General features: G+C 50.0%; 1 protein-coding gene across 1 annotated transcript; it reads left to right on the forward strand.

Annotated features, from left to right (window-relative positions):
- Positions 1–189: 189 nt before the first annotated feature.
- On the forward strand, positions 190–17844 carry LOC135893253 (butyrophilin subfamily 3 member A1-like). Its single transcript, XM_065421053.1, has 11 exons — positions 190–259; positions 1368–1369; positions 1738–2084; positions 3903–4192; positions 6342–6443; positions 6671–6727; positions 7871–7897; positions 13200–13226; positions 16092–16112; positions 16261–16287; positions 16964–17844. Exons 1-11 carry the CDS (start codon positions 190–192, stop codon positions 17842–17844), a joined length of 1851 nt encoding a protein of 616 aa, XP_065277125.1.
- The last annotated feature ends 5859 nt before the right edge of the window (positions 17845–23703 follow it).

Here is a 23703-nt window from a genome sequence, read left to right on the forward strand (position 1 = left end):
CTGCCTGGGGGTGGAAATTCCTAGTGCCAGGCCTGGGCAGGTGGCAGAGCAGCCTGGGAGAAGTGAAATCCGCTCCTATCCCTGGGGAGATGCTCTGCCTGGGAGTAGAGTGGGTCAGGTTGGATGATGGATGGGGAGGTGTTAACCATCCCTGCTCTCTCCTTACAGGTCCCTGCCCAGGGTGTTCCCATGGCGATGCGGTGGCGGCTCTGTGTGTGCAGCCTGGGGATCCTCCTCCTGGTGCCGTGTTCTCTCTCTGGTAACAACGTTTGAATCCCAATTATTTCCCTCCCTGTCCCCCATGTACACTGCCCCCTGCAGGGCTGGGGTAAGGGGATCTGAAGCCCAATGACCTCCCCCCAACCTCCTCAGTTCTGCAGTGTAAAGGTGGCCAGGCCCAGGAGGCTGTGGGGTCGGGATAATGTTAGGGTGACCGAGGCATGTCCTACGTCTGGGTGGAAGAATTGTTGAATCTTGCAGCAAGTCACAGAGCTTCTGCTGCCCCTGAGAGAGGCTCCGAGAGCCCCCGACACGGATCCCTTCCTGTTCTGCCATGGGTCTCAAAGTCACCATGCTGATAGACCTGCCCCTCTGGGAACTTAGATTCTCATGGCTTGCAAGCCAGTGATCTTCACACCTGCCTGAGGGACTGGGGTGCCGACGTGCCAATAGGATGAACGGGAGCTGCAGTGTCATCAACCCGAAACCTTCAAACAATGTGAGTCAGGCCTCAAATATCAGGAGATTGTCTAAAAAAATCATCAGATTTAAAAAACAAAACCCACCATTTGGGGTCTCCTAGTTTCCTTTGTTTTTTTTTCTTTGAGCCTTCAGTCACACTCAGGTCACATTTCCAAGCTTTTCTCTGCAACCACTAGAGCTAGAAACTGACTTTTTGTTTGAAATGAAAGCTGAGATTCTCACAGAATGGCATGCCTCCAGAAAAAACGCATGGTATTCCCCAAAATCTGGCAACACTGGATCAAAATATCTTTGGTGGCTTTGAACATCTCACCCTTATCCCTCCCCACCTGTAGCCACACAGTGAGGGCCAGGTGCTGCAGCTCAGTAGTTATTGCTCTACGTGCCCCAGGCTGGAATGGACGAGCCTGGACACCCTTCAGACACAGCTACTGTGCAGACATAAATCACCCTCAGATGCTTAATTTCTTCAAGATACCAATCACCAGAATGGTGACTGCCCATCTGAGCCAGTTTTTGTTTTTGTTATTGAGCCATGGAAGGGACGTGCATCGGCCCAAAGCTCCATCAAAGGCTGGATACCCTCAGGCCAGGCAGAAGCCCTCTGAGGTGGCCTCTCAGCAGCCATTGTGGGGCTACGTGGATCTGAAACTGGTTCACCAAAGAAGTTGCTTGCAGTGGAAAGAGCTTGTAACTGGGTGCCATGGGGCAGTGCAGAGCACTATGTAGTGGTAGGTGGCTTCCAGCTGGGGCCATCCCTTGCCAAAATAGTGTAGGTAGATTGCAAGACAGGCACCTTTGGAGGAGTTTCTGGGGGATTGTAGGACAGCACTGGAGAAGTAGCTTGTGTCAACTATGGTCTGGCTGCACTGCCCTCTGTCCACACTGAGAGTATCAGAATTGAGCTACACATGACTCAGCCTCAGGAACCTTCTGCTACCAGCTATGCATGACTGAGGGAGTTTTCTTTAGCTTTGCAATGCCCTCTCCTCTTTCCTTCTACTTAATCTGTTCCTCTGGTTCTCTATTGCGAAGGAGTTCTCTCTGGCTGACTTCCCACACCCTGTGATGGGAATAGTTGGCCGGGATATGGTGTTACGCTTCCAGTTCTTGTCCCCAGGCAGGCTGCCCAGCATGGATGTGCAATGGAGGAAAATTGGATCAGGATTTATCTTGTTTCATGAGTACAGGAATGAGGTTACCCAGGACCTCTGGGGGGCAGGGGGGAGTTATCAGACCCAGACGGAGCTGTTTCTGCAGGAGTTCAGCAGCGGGAACATCTCCCTGAAGCTGAAATGGCTCCAAGTGGCAGATACTGGGACATACCATTGCTTTTTGAAGAACACAGAATGGATCCAGGAAGCCACCACTGAGTTACTGGTCACAGCTGAGATTCAGCACTAGGGGATGTAGAAGGATGAAATGTCATTGCCTCAGTAACACTGTTCAGGTTGCTGGAGCTGTTCCAGCTGTTCAATGCTTCTATTGTTTGAGCTCCAGTGTTATCAGTACTAGCAGATAGTGCAGCCTGCTAATTCAACAAACCTAAGTGTTACTCACAAAGAATGACCACAGGCATGGTTTGGTGACAAAGACACTCAGCCAGGTTTATTTCTCTCAAGACACAGTCCTAACACCCTGGCTCCATGGTTACAGGTACATTAACACAGTGGCAAGCAGTGGCTCAGCCAGAAGCCCCTACGCCACACAAAGAGTTAAGGTGAAGTACCCAGCATTTATAGACTGAAACAAACATCTGGGATCAACAATTTACATACGACCTTACATGACATCTGTTTGTTACCTCCCCTTGTTCCTGATATTTCAGACAACATCCCTATTCATTGTTCTGTTAAATCATTTTATCTTGTACTAGATTGGGCTGTATCTGTACTAGCCTTCTGGAATGTATTTTCATAAATATCTAGTGCATAGAATTTCTTGGGAGTGACTGATTTGGCAAGGTTAGCAACAACTTTGCCAATTTCATATACTGGACAGTGAACTTGGAAGCATCTGCTTTAATACATGGCCTGACTTTGGTTCACAGCCTCTGGTTCAGGCCTCAGATCTTGCACAGGCCCAGTGCTCCAGGTGCCTTTTATTTTCTAACATCAAGCCCTGGGTACCGTCACAAGGGGCTCTGTATCTGGGCAGCCATAGCCTTCTGTACCCCTCTCGAGCTCCCAATACTGAGCCCAGCATGGCAATAGGGTCCTATGCTGCAGGGAGTGATGTGTGGGACTCAGTAGGGGGCACTCTCCCCTTGCACTGAGTGCTGACCCCATTGTGGTGCTAGCAGAGTCAGTGCTGCATTAAACAACCTCTTTTCAATGGGATGTAAAACTGCTGTCCTCAGCTGTCACGCTCATTGCAGTGGTGTTTGAGGACCTTTACCTTCATTGTCAGCCCAAATCTCAGCTCATGCCAGAAGTACATTTGGCCTCCCTGAAACTCACCCTGCAGTCTCCAAGGGCTGTTTTTTTGTCCCACAGTACTGACCACATGTTCAGTTCTGCAAAAGGATAGTGGAAGGTACAGTGAAAGTAACCTAGCCCCAGACAATACAGTTCATAAACATCAAGCCCCAGGTGAGGGGCCCTCCTGTGATAATGCAGAGCATTGAGGTTGTTTTAAATCATCTCCCATCTTTGGTGGCTCCTAGTGCAAAGGCTCTGCAGGACATGTCTGCTTTTAGGGAGAGATTGAAATGAGGGGAGGGTGGTTGTGTGCAGCACAGGGAGAGGGAAATCCAAGCACGAAGGGTTGGCCAGGGGCACTATTACCAGTGTGAGAGGAGGACACCAGAGGGACAGTATTTAGGAGGGTGGCACAGGACAAGTGGTAGCAGAAATGTAGGTGGGGTCACCATCCCTCACTTCCTGCTCTGTACTCAAATGATCCTGACAGTTCCTGGACTTCACCCCCGAAGTGACTACGTTTTAGCAGCAGGTGCAGGAATTTCTGTGTGTAGCAGTTTAAGTTTTCCTAAGTGAGCCTGCAGGGCTAAGTGCTCTATGGAAATACAAGATGGTATTATTTAATTTTGCCAGTCATCAGGATGAGGGATCCCAGTGAGCCTTTACACATATGGGAATGGAACTTTCCAGTCACAGCCCCCTATACCCAGCGGTAGCTGGGGAATCACATGGTGCTACCAAAGACACGATTTCCTGATACACACACTCTCTGTCTCTCCCTGCAGCTGTGGCTCCAGTGTTCATTGATGTGCTGGGCCCCCGGGGCCAGGGGATCGGGCTGGCCTGTAGATCCACGGGCTGGTTCCCCAAACCCGAACTCCAGTGGGTTGGAAAGAACCGTCAGAACCTGGCGATGGAGATTGTGACCAAGATGTCTCAGGACAGGGAGAACCTGTATAGTGTTGTGAGTCACGTCACTGTCACAGGAGGAGAAGACAATGAAGACATCAGCTGTATAGTGTGGAATGGCCTGCTGGAGTCCGAGCAACAATCTGCCATTCACCTCTCACGTGAGTTCCTGCCCCCGTGCAGAATGGGTTGTTGTTAGTACTGCTCAGTGTTGTTAAGGCTGCTAAATTGTTACTGCTGCCGTGAGCTCTAGCCCACAAAAGCTTATGCTAAAATAAATTTGTTAGTCTCTAAGGTGCCACAAGTACTCCTGTTCTTTTTGCGGATACAGACTAACATGACTGCTGCCAATGTCGCTATTATTGAAACTCCATGGATGCTCTTGGAGCTGCATGTTAATTCAGCAGAATTCGATGTTATTTATAAGAAAGAGCACACGCTCGGTTCAGTGGTGATGGCACTCGGTCAGGTTTATTGTTGACATAGCATGATATGTCTGACATTTGGTTGAGAAAGGTAACTACTCAATTAATAAACTCAGAGTGTGTCTACACTAGAAACACTAGAGCAGCAACACTGTAGAGTAAACACTTATTACAGCACCAGATGGGGTTCTTCCACGGCTGTAGTAAATCCACTTGTCCGAGAGTGTGTACACCTGGGGTTAGGTCAGCTTAAATACATTGTAGAGGATGTGAATTTTTTCACAGCTCTGAGTGACGTAATTAAGCTGACCTAACTTTGTCGTGCAGATCATGTCTCAGACTCTGTAAGGGGTTTGACTTACTCCTGCATTGAACTCAGATAAAAAAAATTAGTACTGTACAACATCAATGTAGCCCACATTATATGAATTAAAAACTAGCTAACTGATAGATCTCAAAGTAATTGTAATGTGAAACATCCTCAAAGGGGATGTTTCTAGTGGGGGTCCCACGGTGATCTGTTCTTGGACAATGTTATTCAAGAGCTTTATCAAAGAGCTGAAAAGAAATGTAAAATGTGCAGATGACCCAAAAATGGAGTCGTAAATAATGATACAAGTACTACAGACAGACCTGGTTTGCTGGATAAGGTGGGTTCACACTAACAACATGCTGTCATGGATACACAGGACTAGTGCAATGGCCCCAGCAAAAATTCCCACTTTCTCACACATGCATTTCAATGTGGCCAAAGAGTGTAGGTCACACTTGCGGGATGGGAGACTGTAATCTGCAAAGCAGTGACTCTGAAAAGGACTTGAATGTGAGCTCCCAGAGCGATGCTGGAGCTAAGACAATGATTGCAACCTTTGAATGTATAAATGAGAATATCTAGTAGGAGAAAGGAAGTGATATTACCTCTGTATATGGTGTTAGCCAGACCACTACTGGCTACTGAGTCCAGTTCTGGTGTCCACACGTTCAAATGGGATGTTGACAAATTGGAAAGTGCTCAGAAAATAGCTACAGGAACAACTAGAGATCTGGAAACCTGCCTCACAGTGAGAAATGTAGAAGCTCAAGTTATAGAACTTATCCAAGGGTAGGTTAAAAGGTGACTTGATCACGATCTGTAAGTACCCATACAGGGAGGAGATTTCTGACAGTCGATAGGTCTCTTATCTAGCAGACAAAGGCAGAACAAGATCTGATGGCTGGAAGTTGAAGCTAGACAAATTCAGATTAGAAATAAGGTGCAGATTTTAACAGTGAGGGGAATTAACCATTGGAACAACTTCCCTAGGGTCGGGGTAGATTCTCCATCACTTGAAATCTTTCAACCCAAACTGGGCTTCTCTCTCTATAAGATCTGCTCTGGCTGGAACAGAAGTTCTGGGCTGGATGCAGAGATCACTGGGAGAGGGTATCTGGCCCAGGTTATACAGGAGGTCAGACTAATTGGTCATAATGGTCCATTCTGGCCTTAACATCCATGAATCCATGAACTAATAACACACTGTTTTTTGCTGAACTTATCTGGACTGGACGTGGTGACTGAGAACTGGGAACTGTGTGACAGTTACCATATGAACAGCCAGCTGGTGCAGGCAGGGCTGGGCAGGCTGGGCACAGAGCCACTGACTGTTGGCTTGTTTTGGGCAGGGCAGAGTCCTGGTTTTTGTAACGTATGCAGTGCTGGCTTCTCTGGCTTCAATGGCTCCCACTTGTGGCTGTGATTTGGGCATGGAGTGGATGTTCCCTTCATTCCCATTGACTTCTGGGGCTCCCTGAGCCAGGACTCAGCTGTCAAACCAAGTGGCAAACCCCATTCTCCTGCTCCAGGATGGGACCATGCTCCTCACACACTGCACTTTCTATTTGCCAGGTGACATCTTCCCCCGTGTTTCTGCCTGGATGGCTGCATTCTGGGTATTGTTCGCTCTGGTTCTCATTGCTGGTGGAGCTTATGCATATCGTGAATACTCAGGTAATGGGAATGTGTAATTTGCATGTTTAGAGCCCGGCCCTAGAGGGCATTGGGCTGGGGCATGGGAGAGTTTTATTATTAAAATATTTTAACCTTGTTTTGGTTTTAGGAAATAAATGAAACTAACAAACATACTGGGGTCCCTGGCCCCACCTGTATTAGCATATTGCTCAGTGTTTCCCCTTCCTTCCCTGTCTCACTGCGATGTCTGATTCTCTGTCTCACAGCGAAGCAAAAGGCCCCTCAGAAGAAACAATCTAAAAAGGAGGCTCTGTTAAATCTGGGTAAGTCTCCTGCTCTCTCTTTTGCTTTGTCTTAGATAGGTGAGCTCTGTGACTGGTTGGTATTGTCTGTTGTCTCAATGCAATGAAAGGGATGGAGCCAAGAGGTCTCTGCCTAGTGATTCTTCACCTCCCCACATTCTCACACACCCTGATGGTAACAGATTGGCAAATGTATATTTTGCAGTGGAAACCCAAAGGTCAGTACTTGTGAGATTCCCTTCATGGTGGTGCGCAGGGAGAGAGCATGGATACAACATGCCAGAATGGTGACTGGGGTTCTCACGACAAGGACATCCCAGAAGAGCCCTTCTTTCATCTCCTTTGCCCTCTGTAGGGTGACCAGATGTCCCAATTTTATAGGGACAGTCCTGATATTTGGGGCTTTGTCTTATATAGGCTCCTATTACCCCCCATCCCATCCCACTTTTTCACACTTGCTGTCTGGTCACTCTAGCCCTCTGCCATGCCCCTTTGTGGCCACCATTCTTCCAGCTGGGGAGGCTGGATGAGACTCCCCTAGCAATCAATGCTGTTCTGTAACTAGCCAGAGGGGTTGCTGTGGAGTAACTGACCCCACCCCATTGTTCTACTAGCCCTGCTGCACCAGCCCAAGGCCTGCTCTACACACAGCCCTGCACCAGGTTAACTCAAGGAGTGTTTTCAAACTTAATTAGGTAAACTGGTGCAAGTGTGTGTGTAGACAAGGGCTAAGGAGTGAGAGACCCCCCAGCTCTCCTGCCTATCACTGACCAGCAGCCCAGCTCCTATCAAACTTGCCAGCTCCTGCACTGGGTTTGGGAGTGCAGCTCTGGGGATATCCATAACTAACCCCAGTTGTTAGGGAGTGTACAGAATCACCCAGTGCGTGTCTAGGGGTTGCCAACTGTCCCTTATTATAAGGGACATCCCCTATTTCTTCCCCTCTGTACAACAAGATCAGGAGTTGCTTAGTGCTGTAAAAAGCAGCAAGAAATATCCCTTGCAAATATCCACTGTGCAAATTATTATTATTTATTATTATTATTATTAATGATGACAATAGCAATATAGGAGGAGGGATGGGGCAAGAGTGCTAAGAAACAATCCCTTATTTTTTAAATACAATATCACAACCCTGTGTCTCTTTTCTCTTCCCCATTTCAGAGATTGAGAAGACGATCTTGGAAACAGGTACTTGGGTAAACCCCTAGTAAATGTGTGTCTGTTCTTTCATACTATAACGAGATAGAAAAATCACCACATGCGCTGTATGGAATTCAGTCACCTTCATGATCATTTCCCCCTGCCCTGGAAATAAACAAACACTGCAGAGTTTCAGCCCAGATTTCAGTATCATCCTGAACAATGGAGAGTGAATTTAATGGCTAGCAGGACTCAGGCTAGGTCTACACTGCCCAACAGGTCAGTTTATGGGGATGTGAATTGCAACACACACCAAAGTGCTGCATTGTAAAAACCTCATAGGGATGTTGTGGGTGTGAATTAAAAGGTTGCTAGTTTGCATTATGTTGTCCTGTTTGAAGGTTACATTAGTGCAAACTAGGTACTGTTTAGTGCACACCAGCTGCATCCACCTGGGGCAGTTACAGCACGGCATTTTGGTGCGTGCTGCAAATCACACCCCTGTAAGCCAAATTAAGGGGCTGTGTAGACAAGCCCTGAGTCAGGGGCTGGGCGAACTTCCTCCATGCAGTTGTGTGGCTATATCTTAATTCTGAACTGCAAAATCCCTGCTCTCCCACTGCTGGGTTCCCTGCATGCACACAGCTCTTCCATTACCCCTCAGTCCTCACCCATTGCCTCCCTGGTATCTCAGCCTTCAGCTCCCTACAGCACCGCCAGTGTCTCTGAATCCCCACCCCAGCGTCCCTGCTATCTCAGCCCTGGGTTCCTCATTCCTGTCCTCTTCCCCTATCCTTGATAATCTAGGTCTGGCCCACAAATGAACAGAGCCTCCAAACCCTACTACACTCTGTATGGACTCTGAGGTGCACTCTGATGGGCCCCACTGTGACAGGCTGGATCACAGAAACCCCCTGGTAGCTGCCACCTGATGTGCCAAGACTACTTCTGCCCCTGCTTTCCTGTCCTGGCAGCTTAGGACTTCAGTGCCCTGCCTGGTTTGAGCCAGACACGCTAGCATGCTGCAAACCCAGACCCAGGTCTGACCCATGTTCCCTAACAGCTGCAGGCTTGACTGAAAGCAGCTTACAGAATTTTTCTTGTCTTTAACACTCAGATGCCCAACTCCCAATGGGGTCCAAACCCTAAATAAATCTGTTTTACCCTGTATAAAGCTTATACAGGGTAAACTCATAAATTGTTCACCCTGTATACCACTGATAGAGAGATATGCACAGCTGTTTGCCCCCCCCCCAGGTATTAACACATACTCCGAGTTAATAAATAAGTAAAAGTGAGTTTATTAAATGCAGAAAGTAGGATTTAAGTGGTTCCAAGTAGTAACAAACAGAACAAAGTGAATTACCAAGCAAACTAAAATAAAACACGCAACTCTAAACCTAATACAGTAATACAACTGAATACAGGTAAAATCTCACCCTTAGAGATATTTCAATACGTTTCTTTTCTCAGACTGGACGCCTTCCTAGTCTGGGCACAGTCCTTTCCCCTGGTACAGCCCTTATTCCAGCTCAGGTGGTAGCTAGGAGATTCCTCATGATGGCTCCCCCTTTGCTCTGTTCCACCCATTTATATATCTTTTGCATAAGGCGGGAATCCTTTGTCCCTCTGGGTTCCCACCCCCTCCTTCTCAATGGAAAGACACCAGGTTAAATTCATAGATTCATAGATTCTAGGACTGGAAGGGACCTCGAGAGGTCATCGAGTCCAGTCCCCTGCCCGCATGGGCATAAGCTTTTGTGGGCTACAGCCTACTTCATCGGATGCATGTAGTCGAAAATACAGTAGCAGGTATAAATACACAGCACATGAAAAGGCAGCTGCCTTACCAAGAGGGAGGTCAGTCTAATGAGACAATTCAATTAACAGTAGGATGCCTAGAGAGGAAAAATCACTTTTGTAGTGGTAATGAGAGTAGTCCATTTCAAACAGTTGACAAGAAGGTGTGAGTAACAGTAAGGGAAAATTAGTATGGGGGAAATTAGGTTTAGGTTTTGTAATGATCCAACCACTCCCAGTCTTTATTCAGGCCTAATTTGATGGTGTCCAGTTTGCAAATTAATTCCAGTTCTGCAGTTTCACATTGGAGTCTGTTTTTGAAGTTTTTGTTGTTGAAGAATTGCCACTTTTAGGTCTGTTATTGAGTGACCAGGGAGCCTGAAGTGTTCTCCTACTGGTTTTTGAATGTTATAATTCCTGATGTCAGATTTGTGTCCATTTATTCTTTTGTGTAGAGACTGTCCAGTTTGGCCAATGTACATGGCAGAGGGGCATTGCTGGCACATGGTGGCATATATCACATTGGTAGACGTGCAGGTGATGGTATGGCTGATGTGGCTAGGTCCTATGATGGTGTCCCTTGAATAGATATGTGGACAGAGTTGGCACTGGGGTTTGTTGCGGGGTTTGGTTCCCAGGTTAGTGTTTTTGTTGTGTGGTGTGTAGTTGCTGGTGAGTATTTGTTTCAGGTTGGGGGGCTGCCTGTAAGTGAGGACTAGCCTGTCTCCCAAGGTATGTGAGAGTGAGGGATTGTCCTTCAGGATAGGTTGTAGATCCTTGATGATGCGCTGGAGAGGTTTTAGTTGGGGGCTGTAGGTGATGGCTAGTGGCGTTCTGTTACTTTCTTTGTTGGGCCTGTCTTGTAGTAGATGACTTCTGGGTACCCTTCTGGCTCTGTCAAACTGTTTCTTCACTTCACCAGGTGGGTATTATAGTTTTAAGAACTCTTGATAGAGATCCTGTAGGTGTTTGTCTCTGTGTGAGGGATTGGGGCAAATGCGGTTGTATATTAGGGCTTGGCTGTAGACAATGGATCGTGTGATGTGGTCTGGATGAAAGCTGGAGGCATGTAGGTAAGTATAGAGGTCAGTAGGTTTTCGGTATAGGGTGGTGTTTATGTGACATTCACTTATTAGCACTGTAGTGTCTAGGAAGTGGACCTCTTGTGTGGACTGGTCCAGGCTGAGGCTTATGGTGGGGTGGAAATTGTTGAAATCCAGGTGGAATTCCTCAAGGGCCTCCTTCCTGTGGGTCCAGATGATGATGATGTCATCAATGTAGTGCAAGTAGACTAGGCCCACCACCCCCACAAACATGATACAGTTCTGCAGTGACCTAGTCCCAGACTAGGGACCGAATGACTAGGCAACAGTTCTGCAGAAAAAGACCTAGGGGTTACAGTGGATGATAAGCTGGATATAAGTCAACAGTGTGCCCTTGTTGCCAAGAAGGCTAATGGCATTTTGGGCTGTATAAGTAGGAGCATTGCCAGAAGATCGAGGGAGCATTCCCAGCAGATTCCCATGTATTCGACATTGGTGAGGCCTCATCTGGAGGACTGTGTCCAGTTTTGGGCCCCACACTACAATAAGGATGTGGAAAAATTGGAAAGAGTCCAGCGGAGGGCAACAAAAATGATTTGGGGGCTGGAGCACATGACTTATGAGGAGAGGCTGAGGGAACTGGGATTGTTTAGTCTGCAGAAGAGAAGAATGAGGGGGGATTTGATAGCTGCTTTCAACTACCTGAAGGGGGGTTCCAAAGAGGATGGATCTAGACTGTTCTCAATGATAGCAGATGACAGAACAAGGAGTAATGGTCTCAAGTTGCAATGGGGGAGGTTTAGGTTGGATATTAGGAAAAACCTTTTCACTAGGAGGGTGGTGAAGCACTAGAATGGGTTACCTAGGGAGGTGGTGGAATCTCCTTCCTTAGAGGTTTTTAAGGTCAGGCTTGACAAAGCCCTGGCTGGGATGATTTAGTTGGGGATTGGTCCTGCTTTGAACAGGGGGTTGGACTAGATGACCTCCTGAGGTCCCTTCCAACCCTGATATTCTATGATTCTGACCTAGAATCCTACTTTTGACATCTCCGACTCAAGGAATATTTCCAACACTCCACTGAACAGCACACTATCCCACAGAAAACTTCCTACCAACACTACAAAAAGAAGGATTTTGCGTGGATGTCTCCTGAAGATTGAAACAACATACTGGACTTCTACATAGAGTGCTTCTGCCAGCATGCACGGGCTGAAATTGTGGAAAAGCAGCATCGCTTGCCCCATAATCTCAGCTGTGCAGAACACAATGCCATCCACAGCCTCAGAAACAACTCTAACATCATAATAAAAAAGGCTGACTAAGGAGGTGCTGTAATCATGAATAGTTCAGAATATGAACGAGAGGCTGCTAGACAACTCTCTGACACCACATTCTACAGGCCATTACCCTCTGACCCCACTAAGGATTACCAAAAGAAACTACACCATCTGCTCCAGAAACTCCCTAAAGAAGGACAGCAACAAATCTACACTGACACACCCCTAGAACCCCAACCAGGAGTATTCTATCTGCTACCCAAAATCCATAAATCTGGGAATCCTGGATGCCCCATCATCTGAGGCATTGGCACCCTGATAGCAGGATTATCTGGCTGTGTAGACTCTCTTCAGTCCCTAGGCTACCAGCACTCCCAGCTATCTTCGAGACACCACTGACTTCCTGAGGAAACTACAATCACTTGCATCTGAAGAAGTGAGGTTCTTACCCACGAAAGCTTATGCTCCCAATACTTCTGTTAGTCTTAAAGGTGCCACAGGACCCTCTGTTGCTTTTTACAGATTCAGACTAACACGGCTACCCCTCTGATACAATCCTTTGGTGGTCTTCCAGAAAACACCATCCTAGCCACTATGGATGTAGAAGCTCTCTACATGAACATTCCACACAAAGATGGACTACAAGCCATCAGGAACAGTATCCCCGATAATGTCACAGGAAACCTGGTGGCTGAACTTTGTGACTTTGTCCTCACCCATAAGTATTTTAGATTTGGGGACAATTTATACCTTCAAGTCAGTGGGACTGCTATGGATACCCGCATGGCCCCACAGTATGCCAACATTTTTATGGCTGACTTAGAACAACGCTTCCTCAGCTCTTGTCCCCTAATGCTCCACTCTACTTGTGCTACATTGATTACATTAATGACCTCCCACTTGGTAAGGCAACTCCCATTTTTTCATGTGCTGTGTATTTATACTTGCTTCTGTATTTTCCACTCTATGCATCTGAAGTGGGTTCTAGCCCATGAAAGCTTATGCCCAAATAAATTTGTTAGTCTCTAAGGTGCCATCAGGACTTCTCGTTATTTCTGCTGCTATTAGTGCACTAGTTTGAGCAGAAATAACACTTGTCCATCTACCCAAACTGGGAAGCTCGCTCCCAGCTGCAGTGTAGACATACTGAGAGTTTGGAACAGCCCATGTGACTGTGCTCAGAATGACCCTTGCTGAACCCACAATGGTCTCCTTTTTTTCTCTTCTTAGAGTGCTGGGAGCTGCGTGAGAAGCTCGGTAAGTTCATCCACCTCCCCATTAGAGCCCATGTGTAAAGGCTCCCAGCCACACACGGTGCTGAGCAGATACAGAAGCACCAGCACCCCAGGGCAGGGCTGAGTGAACAGTCTGGGCCTAAATCAGAGTCAACCTCAGTCTAGACCTACGGCAGCACTGTGAGCTCTCTGCAGCACACACAGGGTCACTTGCTCTCATGTCTGGATAGACAGACAGGTGTCACCTGGCTTTTGACAATCCAATGCAGAGCACATTGTCCCGATGCAGGAGAAGGGGGCCAGCTGCTTTTTGTAAATGACTGCTGCAGCGCAGGCTCTTCTGGGCCATTTCCCTGAATGTGCAGAAGAGCAGAGACCAGATTCAGGCTCATGTTTCCATGGGTAACCCTTCTTCCAGGTGGAGCCAGCAGCAACCAGGGCTGGGTTCAATATCTAGGGGTTCCTTTTCAACAATACAACACAGAACCAGCTCGAGCCCCCACCCAGTAACCTGGGAAAATTACACACCACCCCTGGGCGTTTCTGAGAGGCAAAACTTCCCCTCTCGTAAGCACAGAGTCTGAGTGTAGAAAAGAAACTTTTAATGAAAGGAGAGAAGTCACCCGACATTAATTAGGGAAAATGCCACAAGCAGGATTCATGACCATAAAACTGAGCAGGACACCCACCCCAGAAAGCATAGGGCAGTGCCTTCTGCCTTGTGTTCTACAAAAACAACAAAAAGTTCCTTTACTGTGCCACCCTCTGCTCACTCACCACACCCCACTCACAGTGGTTGTCCTTGAGGACCCAGAGTTCAGAGGTGCATCTGTGTGAGTGTACCTCCCAACTGGGGAAGAAGGCACCTTGCTTGGTCTACCATCGGAGCATTCGGGGGGAGGGATAGCTCAGTGGTTTGAGCAGTGGCCTGCTAAACCCAGCATTGTAAATTCAATTCTTGAGGGGGGCATTTAGGGATCTGGGGCAAAAATCTGTCTGGGGATTGGTCTTGCTTTGAGCAGGGGGTTGGACTAGATGACCTCCTGATGTCCCTTCCAACCCTGATATTATATGATTTGCTCTGGCTGGCTGCCCTGCCATCCACCTGCTCCCCTTGCCAGCCATTTGTTGGTAACCTTCTGCTACCCCTCTCCTGTGAGCTCAGCAGGTCAGTCTGTTGAGGTTCCACCCAGCTCTTAGTGATTTTCAACTCTTAGTAGGGGAACCTGAAGCAGGCTGGTAGAAAATGCTGCCCCACCCCAGGTGATTTCAGTTCTATTAGCACTTAAAATTGCAAAAGACTCCTAATGGAGCCTATTTAGCTCTTTCTTTGAACAGTGGGGAGGAACAGGTGCCTACTCTTAAATCAGCCCCAGGAACATGTAGGCAAAGTCCACACCACCTCACTAGGACATCTGTCCCCACCCCTTATTTTCACAGGGATGTGGCATTTGGGCCCCTGGCTTAGTGAGTTTCTTTCAGCTGAGGGTGACCTCTCAGTCAGGAAAGGCTCAGCACATAGATGCCAACTTCGCCTCTTCCCTGTGGGTGCTCGACCCCCCTTCTGCTCCCAGCCCCACCCCCACTCCACCCCTTCCATGAGGCATGGTCCCCTGCCATGCCTCTTCCCACTCCTGCCACGTCCCCATTCCAACCCTTTCCCCAAAGTCCCTGCCCAACTTCACCCCCTCCCTGCCCCTATTCCAACTCCTTACCCAAATCCCCACCCCAGCCCCGCCTCCTCCCCTGAGTGTGCCTCATTCTTGCCCCACCCCTCCCCGGACTGTGCTAACGCTGCCAAACAGCTATTTGGCAGCGGCCAGACGAGAAGCGCTGGGAGGTAGGCAGAGGAGGGGGGCCGTGGCGCGCTCAGGGGAGGAGGAGGTGGGGCGGGGGTGAGGGGATCTTGGCTGCCAGTGGTTGCAGAGCACCCACTAATTTTTTTCTGTTGGTGCTCCAGCCCCGGAGCACCCATGGAGTAGGCACCTATGATGCAGCACAGTTCTGCTCCTCTTTACTCATACAATAAAGACAAGGCCATTGATAACAATATTTCACTACCCCTGCATTCAGTGCTAAAGTGATTTGTAACCCAACACCAGCCAAAGTTGATCACTTTGAGCAAAGCAGCTCTATCTGCTGAATACCTTGACAGAATAGTTGTGTTCATGTAAATACAGTTTGCTCCTGAAGTCTCTCTCCCTCCCCACTAGCTGTCAGGGGAGAGTTCATTCAGACCCTGCCTACACATGCTTTGTTGACAAGCCAGATGCCAGATCTGAGCTCCAGTCATCTTCAGATCCAGCTATCCCCTGGCTATACCTGGAGTGTGTAGCTTTGATGCTCCAGAGGGTTCTTAGTAATTCTCTTTAGACAGAAGAAGTGAGGACGTCAGAGCTGTATCAGGATCTGGACCTAAGTCTTCCATCAAGATTTAGATGCTTGGCAAATCCCACCCAGGATTTGTATCCTACCAGTGTCCCTTTAAAAACCCCAATCTTCTGGGGGCGACCAGGGCAAACAGCAGCTTTACACAAGCCTGAATTCTGCTCTGGATGACCCCTGTGTAAATCCAGATTTTTTCCAGTGATGTACATGGAGTTATTGTGGATTAGAGCAGCATCACTGAGAGCACCATTTGTTCCAGTTCCAGATATTAAGAGGCAATATAAAGTCATCCCTGAGAGTTGGTCGTTACTACTATCATAGATCTCCAATCTCTGGGGTGAAAAGGCCTGTCTCTCACATCACAGAATTGGGACATTTTCCCTTCGGTTGTGAGGACACATGAACCATGTTTAAAGTGATCACATGGTCACAAAGCAACCCCCAGAACTGAACCCTCTGCCTAAATGACAGGGAATAACTCCATCTCTTTCCATTTCAGACAGGGCGGTCAGAGAGCGAGGTAAGAGGATGTGTTTTCATGTCATATTTCACATCACTCGGTTCCTTTCTATTTGCCAATGACCCTCTCCCAGAACAACATCTCCTGTGGGAGCGAGTTCCCTGCATTTGCTGGGCCCCTGACCATGTTTGTTCCTCTTACCTTGCAGGTTTCAGGAGGGCTCGGAGCTACATGGGTGAGTGGAGCTGTGAGGGGCTGAGCAGACACTGCACTGGGGTTAGTGGTATCGGCATTACATAGCCGAGCTGTCAGAGGTGTGGGGTCCCCATGGGGCAGGAGAAGCAGGGAATGCACTGGCTGCAGAGCCATGGGGCTGGATGTTGTGAATGGCCCTGAACGTGCTGCCCTGAGCTGTAAGTCTCACCCCCGGGCAGCTCCCTCGCAATCCCCCCATCATCTCCCTTAGACCCCCCACCATCTCCCATTGGCCCTTCATTGATGATTCATCCCTACCCTGTCAGCTTCCCCGACAGCCCCACTCAGACCTCCCCCACCCCCCGCAGCCTGCAGAGTCTTCACCCCCGGACACCCTCCATGGGCCCCCGGCAGCCCTAATGTCTCTCAGGGACAGATTCCCTGCAGGGGGCAGTCAGAGGCATCAAGGAGCCCAATCCCCCATTCCAGCTCCCCCCACCTCCTCAGCAGCTCAGGGGCCAGGCCCAGCCGCAGCCCAGCAGCTCCCCAGAGCCCATGGCTGGATCCAGGCTAGCGGGGCCTGTCACACTAGTCACTCCAACCCGTAACACTCTGTCCTTTCCTCCAGCTGTCCTGGCTGGAATGTCTCTCCTGTGGGATCGTGGGGTCTCCAACTGATACATCGCTAATGAGGTTATTCTGGTTTCTCTCCCCAGTTCCTGTCACCCTGGATTGGACATGCACATACGGCAAACTCACCATGTCTGCAGATGGCAGAACAGTCTGGCACAACCCGCCTTCCCAAGAGCCGGCTGCCCCATCTGGGCCCCTGATCGCTGTGGGGATGGAGGGATTTTTGGCCAGGAAGGATCATGATAAGGAGGCAGGGGCTTGCCGGGTGTACTGGGAGGTGGAGGTGGGAGACAGCCCAGACTGGGTGCTGGGGGTGCTGAGTAGGACTGTGAGGAAGAAAGTGACATGTCAGAGGATGGAGAGTTTCCCTGAGGGGGGGTGCTGGGTTCTAAGGAGATCTGGGGGGCGGTATCACCCCAGGGAGGCCGACACTGTGATCCAGAACTGGGGTGTGATGCCGACAGTGGTTGGGGTGTATCTGGATCTAGAAGGGGGGAGTGTCTCATTTTATAGTGTCAATTCAATGGCCCTTATCCTGGAGATTCCTGTGGAAGGTTCTGAGGAATTGTTCCCATTCCTCAGCCCTGGTCACGCTGCAGGGCAGGACCAGGGGAAACCCCTCAGCATCTGCCCCCCCAGCGACTGGGATTTTCCCCTGAAATTAGGAGTTAGTGGGTCTGTTATTCAGGGAGATCTCACAGCCCCTGCCCAGCCCCCTGCCCCCAAGAATGGGGAAGGGACAGAAAATGACACAGGGCCATCCGCAACTGCAGAAACAACCCCATCCGCTGCACATTGCCCTGCCCCTGGAAACAAGCAAGTTAGAGAAAATTTGCGAAAGCTCCTGCCCACCAACCTGCTCCTGAAGCGGAAACAGGGGGATAAAACAGAGCAGGAGCATCCACAGCTGGAAACATCCCCCAAAGAGAAGGGGGAAAAGAAACCCCCAAACCCCCAGGTCTGAATCCCCACCCCCCAAAAAAACCTCCTGTGGGGCAAAGGGAATCATGCAGAGAAAAACATTCAGAATTTGACTCCAGAGGGGTCTCTGTACCTGACTTGTTCTGGGGATACAAGGCCAGGAAATACACCAGGGGAATCAGACCCAAACGCTGATACCTGAGAAAGAACCTCGCTCGACAGGGAAAGTGGGGAAATGGCGACATGTCAGAAATTTCCTCTCTCCCTAAACTTCAAGGAGAACCACAGCAATTCACGATAATGCTTTAAACCAACCCCTTGTGAAATTGGAACGTACTAATTGGATGGAACTGCGTTAACACAACTGTTAAATGTAGGAAATTCAATACACACCTGTCAAGGTTCCTTTCCCACTCTGAACTTTAGAGTACTGTGACAGACCCAGACCAGTGGGGTACAGGGGTCTGGTAGAGGGCAAATACACTAGTCACTGGATGAGTCGTTTTCTGTTCCCTGCGTGACCAGAGAAGAGGCTGCACTAGAGTAATCAGGAACCTGCTAGAACCAGTTAAGGCAGGCAGGCTAATTAGGACACCTGGAGCCAATTAAGAAGAAGCTGCTAGAATCAATTAAGGCAGGCTAATCAGGGCACCTGGGTTTTAAAAGGAGCTCACTTCAGTTTGTGGTGCGAGTGTGAGGAGCTGGGAGCAAGAGGTGCAAGGAGCTGAGAGGGTGTGCTGCTGGAGGACTGAGGAGCACAAGCGTTATCAGACACCAGGAGGAAGGTCCTGTGGTGAAAATAAGGAAGGTGTTTGGAGGAGGCCATGGGGAAGTAGCCCAGGGAGTTGTAGCTGTCATGCAGCTGTTACAGGAGGCACTATAGACAGCTGCAGTCCACAGGGCCCTGGGCTGGAACCCGGAGTAGAGGGTGGGCCTGGGTTCCCCCCAGACCTCCCAATTGACCAGGACTGTGGGTTCTTCCAGAGGGGAAGGTCTCTGGGCTGTTCCCCAACCCACATGGTGAATCTCTGAGGCAAGAAAATCCGCCAATAAGCGCAGGACCCACCAAGATAGAGGAGGAACTTTGTCACAGTACAGATATGGGGACCTGCATGTGAATCCCTAAACTGAATTACCAGCTTAGATCTGCCACCACTCCCAAGTACTAACTCCCTTCCCTGGGTAGCCTTGAGAGACTTCTCCACCAATTTCCTGGTGAATACCGATCCAAACCCTTGGATCTTAAAACAAGGAGAAATTAACCATTTCCCCTCCTTCCCCCCCCCCCACCAATTCCTGGTGAGTCCAGATCCAATCCCCTTGGATCTTAAAACAAGGAAAAATCAATCAGGTTCTTAAAAAGAAGGCTTTTAATTAAAGAAAGAAAGGTAAAAATCATCTCTGTAAAATCAGGATGGAAAATAACTTTACAGAGTAATCAGATTCAAAGAGCACAGAGGAACCCCCTCTAGCCTTAAGATCAAAGTTACAGCAGAGGTAAACACTCTAGCAAAAGGTACATTTACAAGTTGAGAAAACAAATATAAACCTAACATGCCTTGCCTGGCTGTTACTTACAAGTTTGAAATATGAGAGACTTGTTCAGAAGATTTGGAGAGCATGGATTGATGTCTGGTCCCTCTTAGTCCCAAGAGCGAACAACCCCCAAAACAAAAAGCACAAACAAAAGCCTTCCCCCCACCAAGATTTGAAAGTATCTTGTTAGCCAGGTTACCTGAGCTTCTTTACCCTTTACAGGTAAAAGGATTTTGGAGTCTCTGGCCAGGAGGGATTTTATAGTATTGTACACAGGAGGGCTGTTACCCTTCCCTTTATAGTTATGACAACACCGGTTGGGGGATGCAGAGGGGAAGGGTCTCTCAGTGGCACTGACTCACTCCCCTTGCAGACACACACACGCTGCTCCTGCCAGTCTCAGACCGTGCAAGTGAGTGACAGGATCGGGCCGTCAGTGCAGGGGTGAAAGTAACACACAGGACTTACGAGTATGGGGACCAGCTCTGACCCCTTGAAGGGGCAGGGCCTAGGGTGGAAGGGGCAGGGCCTCAGGGTCAGTGTCCCCCAACCAGCCCATCCACGCTGCCTGGCCGGCGCTGCCTGGGACTCCAGCGGAGGTTTAAAGCTGCAGCAGCGATTGGAGTCCTGGGCCCTTTTAAATCACTGGCCCCAGGGCAGCTGCTCCTTTTGCCCCCCCCCCACTTTGTTGGTGGCCGGGGGAGGGGCGTAAAAGGGGCAACAACATTAAAGAGCTGCCGGGGCAGCACTTTAAAGTCAGCTGTGTACAGACCAGTACCGGTAGCCACTTTTTTACCGGTATGCCGTACCGGCTTACTTTCACCCCTGCAGTGTATCAGACTGGATTGTGATAGCCTCACACTGAGCAGCACCCCGAGGGCTGAACCAACCCCCGGAGCCCATCCCTGGGCTCTAGCAGGGCTGGCTGGTCTCACTGGGAGCAGGGATGATGGACGATGCTGCAGAACCTTCTCTTGGAACAAGGACATGGGGAAGTTCAGATGCTGTTGCAAATTGTAACGAGGGTGCTGGGGTGCAGGCGGGGAACAGGCTGCCAGCTTCAGCATTGCTAAGTCTCATGGTATTTGCTGTTTCCCTTAAAGCCCCAGCTCCTGGAGTCCTGGGATTGTGGGAGAATCTCAGCTTTGCTTTAAAACAAATAAAAAGTCAGTTTCTAGCCTGTGGCTGTGGTGTGGAGCTGTAAAGTGTGACCCCAATGCCCCTGTGCACCGTGTCTGGCTTTACTGCTGGGTATGCTGCATTTAAACCATAGGCCCTGGATGTAGGTTTATTGCAGCTTGTGATGGGATCCAGCAGTGAATGGGGGGCAGGGAGCCATCCAGGCTCCTTTTCCACTGTACCCCCCTCTCCCTCCAGCCCCTTCCAGGCCAGGTCCACCCTCCAAGGAGGGCTCCCTCCAAATTCATTAGTGTTCTATGCCGTGTATCCAAGGTCATCCATCTGTGGCCCAGGCACTTCCCCCAGGGGCTCATGGGTAGAGCTGCTCCAAAGGCTGTGCCCCAGGAACATCCCTGCTGAAAAGTGGGTGGTTGTCAGAAATAGGGGGGCAATCTTTGGGGTTTTTCCTTTTCTTAGGAGAAAACTTTTTTTTTTTGACATTTCAACTGGAAATTTCAGCCCAGAACAATGGTTGGGGTTGATTCGTGTTTTGAAAATGAAAATGGCTGGAAATTTCCGGTTTTGTTTTCCCTCCCCCCCCCCATTGTTCCCATGTTCAGGGCTGAAGGCAGCATCAGGATTGATGCTGAGGGGGCTGGGTTCCCATTGTGTGACTGGTCTCCTCTGGCTCCTCAGCCCTGCCAGTCATTCACCTCTGGGGTGGCTCCATGTCTCTTGGTTGTCATTGTGGGGAAGGAGGGATCAGAGCCATCCAATGAGGATCTGCAAGACCTTGCCTGTCTCAGACTCAGCCAGCGGGAGCACTGGGATCTCTGTATCCATCCATCTGGGGTCTGGCCAGCACACAGCCTGGAGACCGCACATCCCGCCAAACCCACGTATACTGCCCTGGTCTGTGTCTGTCTCCAGAACATTAATTCAAGGCTCCTCCCAGGTGTCACTGGGGATCACAGCATCCTCCCAGCTGGAGGGGAAAAGCTCTCACAGCCCATCAGGCCAATGCCCATTAACCCCTAGGAGGTCACAGGGGCCTCATGTAAGACAAAAGGCAGGACAGAGGATGGCAGATTCCCCAGGGGGCTGAAGATGCAGGGATAATCACAGCCTGTTGGTATTAGGGATCAGCTTCTCATGGCCCAGGGTTGGGGGGGAGCTGGTGCTTTGCAGACCCCTGTCCAGCAGAGCTGACAGATTCCACTATAAAAGCTGATTTTTCTTGGGCATCAACATCTCAGGGAATTTGCCAACACACAAGAGTGACGTCCACAGTGCTGAGGAATTTTCCATCCCTCAATAGATCCAGTAGGTCCTATATCCGGGGGTGGGTATGGATCAGGTTGGGGATGGGTTTATTTTCTGGAAGTCCACAAACAACTCATGGTTTTATCCTTTCTACGTTCCATCACAACAGGAGACGCTCAGGGCTTGCTTTTTGGTCTGAACCTGGTGGGACTCATTCACTTTCCCGCACTCTTTGAGACCCCCAGCCCAGCTTGTGGGCTTCAGTGCCAGGCTCCCCTGGAGAGTGTAAGAGATAGAGAGAAGGAGCCACAGAGACACTGGCTGGGCCAAAAATATCACAGTGGGAGAGGTTCTTCAATCCCACATCACAGCCTGTGACACACCCCTGCCCCGCTGGACTGCTAGCTCGGGGTCAGGCTGGGGAGAGCTCACTGGAGAGGGGGAAGAGGTGTCTGCACAGGAGAATGTGGCTCAGGTCACTATCAGTTCATCCTGTGGCTCCCTCCCTGCACTGTTACCTGGAACAGCCGGCCTGTGTGTACAGAAAGTTGCTGAGCAGGAGCCGCTGCTCAAAGCATCAACTCTCCTCTCCCTTCCCTCTTCTGAGCAGCAATCAGTCTCTCTCTAGTCCTGCAGTGTCAGGCTCCATCAATATCCCCTTTAGGGATGGGAAGACTGGTCTAATTCTGCCCTGGCTGCCCAGGGGTTAAGCCAGGGGGAGGGAGGCAGGATGCAGCCCAGGGTGCAAGCCCAGCAGCGGGTGGAACGCTCTGGGAGATCAATGAAACCTCTGCAGCCCTTCGCCAAGTGGGACCGGACAGATGGGGACTGGCAGCCCCAAGCACCCCTGCGAGGGAACAGCAGAGGGGTTGGAGCCCAGCTCCCCTAATGCCTGGTGACTGGATGGTGCTTCCTCCCTGGAGTCAGCAGCATGTGGCCCCGAGGTGATGGCTGAGAGCTCCTCAGGCAACACATGGCCACAGCTGCCATCCTGGCAGTGACCTCCAAGTGTCTGTGCAGGGCACGGCTCACACACGGGCAGAAGCGGCTTGGGGGCTGCCTGGCCCTACTCTGCACGGAGAAGGAGCTGCCCTTTTTCAACTGCTCTAGGTCCTTCAGCACCTGGAGCCTGATTCAGGACCCGAGTGATGCAGATGGGTGCCTCGTATGACTGATAAAGTGTCCAAGTGAGTGACGTGCCTAACTCGCATTGGCATCTGTCACATGGTATGCACACCCCATCCTCCTTTGGGGGAGAACAGGGTTGTGATACCACTGCAGTTCCAGTCTACCAGTCTGCCCTTAGGCTGAAAGTGGCACGGCCCAGAGACCGGATCCAATACAGCGGCCCACAGATACAGGGAAGTGCGGCCTGGCCTATCAGCCAGAGTCAATGAAGCGGCCCACAGAAACAGGGCAGTGCCTCCTGGTGACCAATATCCAAGGGACTGCCACCAAGGGGATGGAGACCCATGTAGGGGGGCCCAGGCCCACCCAACTCCACCAAGCTCCCACCGAGGGACCTTAACTGTGGCAGAGTGGTCTGCCACTAGGTCAGCAAGGAATCCCACTGAAACACACTGACCTCACATGGGTGACCTCACCATCCCTGAGTCACTTCCTGCCATGCTTCCTGAAGCTGCAGTCCAAGGTGCATCAGGATTTCCGGGCTCCTCAGCACAGGTAATTCCCTGGGGCTCCAATGGCCACAAATCTACAATATGAGTCTCAGGATCTCCAACTCCCACAGGCAAGGGCTCTGGCAGCTCTTCAGCTGGAGCCTCCTCCAAAGGTCCTTCCTCTCCGGTGGTCAGCCTATAATGAGCTAAGCTGCTCCCTTTTATACTGAGGCAGCAGTTGGAGCACACCCAGCATGTCTGAGAGGTGGGACTTCTGCTACCCATAGTGAGGGGTTAACCCTCTCCTTCCCAGTGTGGGGTATGCATGCCCTGTCAGCTTCCAACAGGAGTCAAGTGTCTGGCCT

The sequence above is a fragment of the Emys orbicularis genome, chromosome 21, assembly GCF_028017835.1.
Source record: "Emys orbicularis isolate rEmyOrb1 chromosome 21, rEmyOrb1.hap1, whole genome shotgun sequence".
Classification (NCBI taxonomy): Eukaryota; Metazoa; Chordata; order Testudines; family Emydidae; genus Emys; species Emys orbicularis.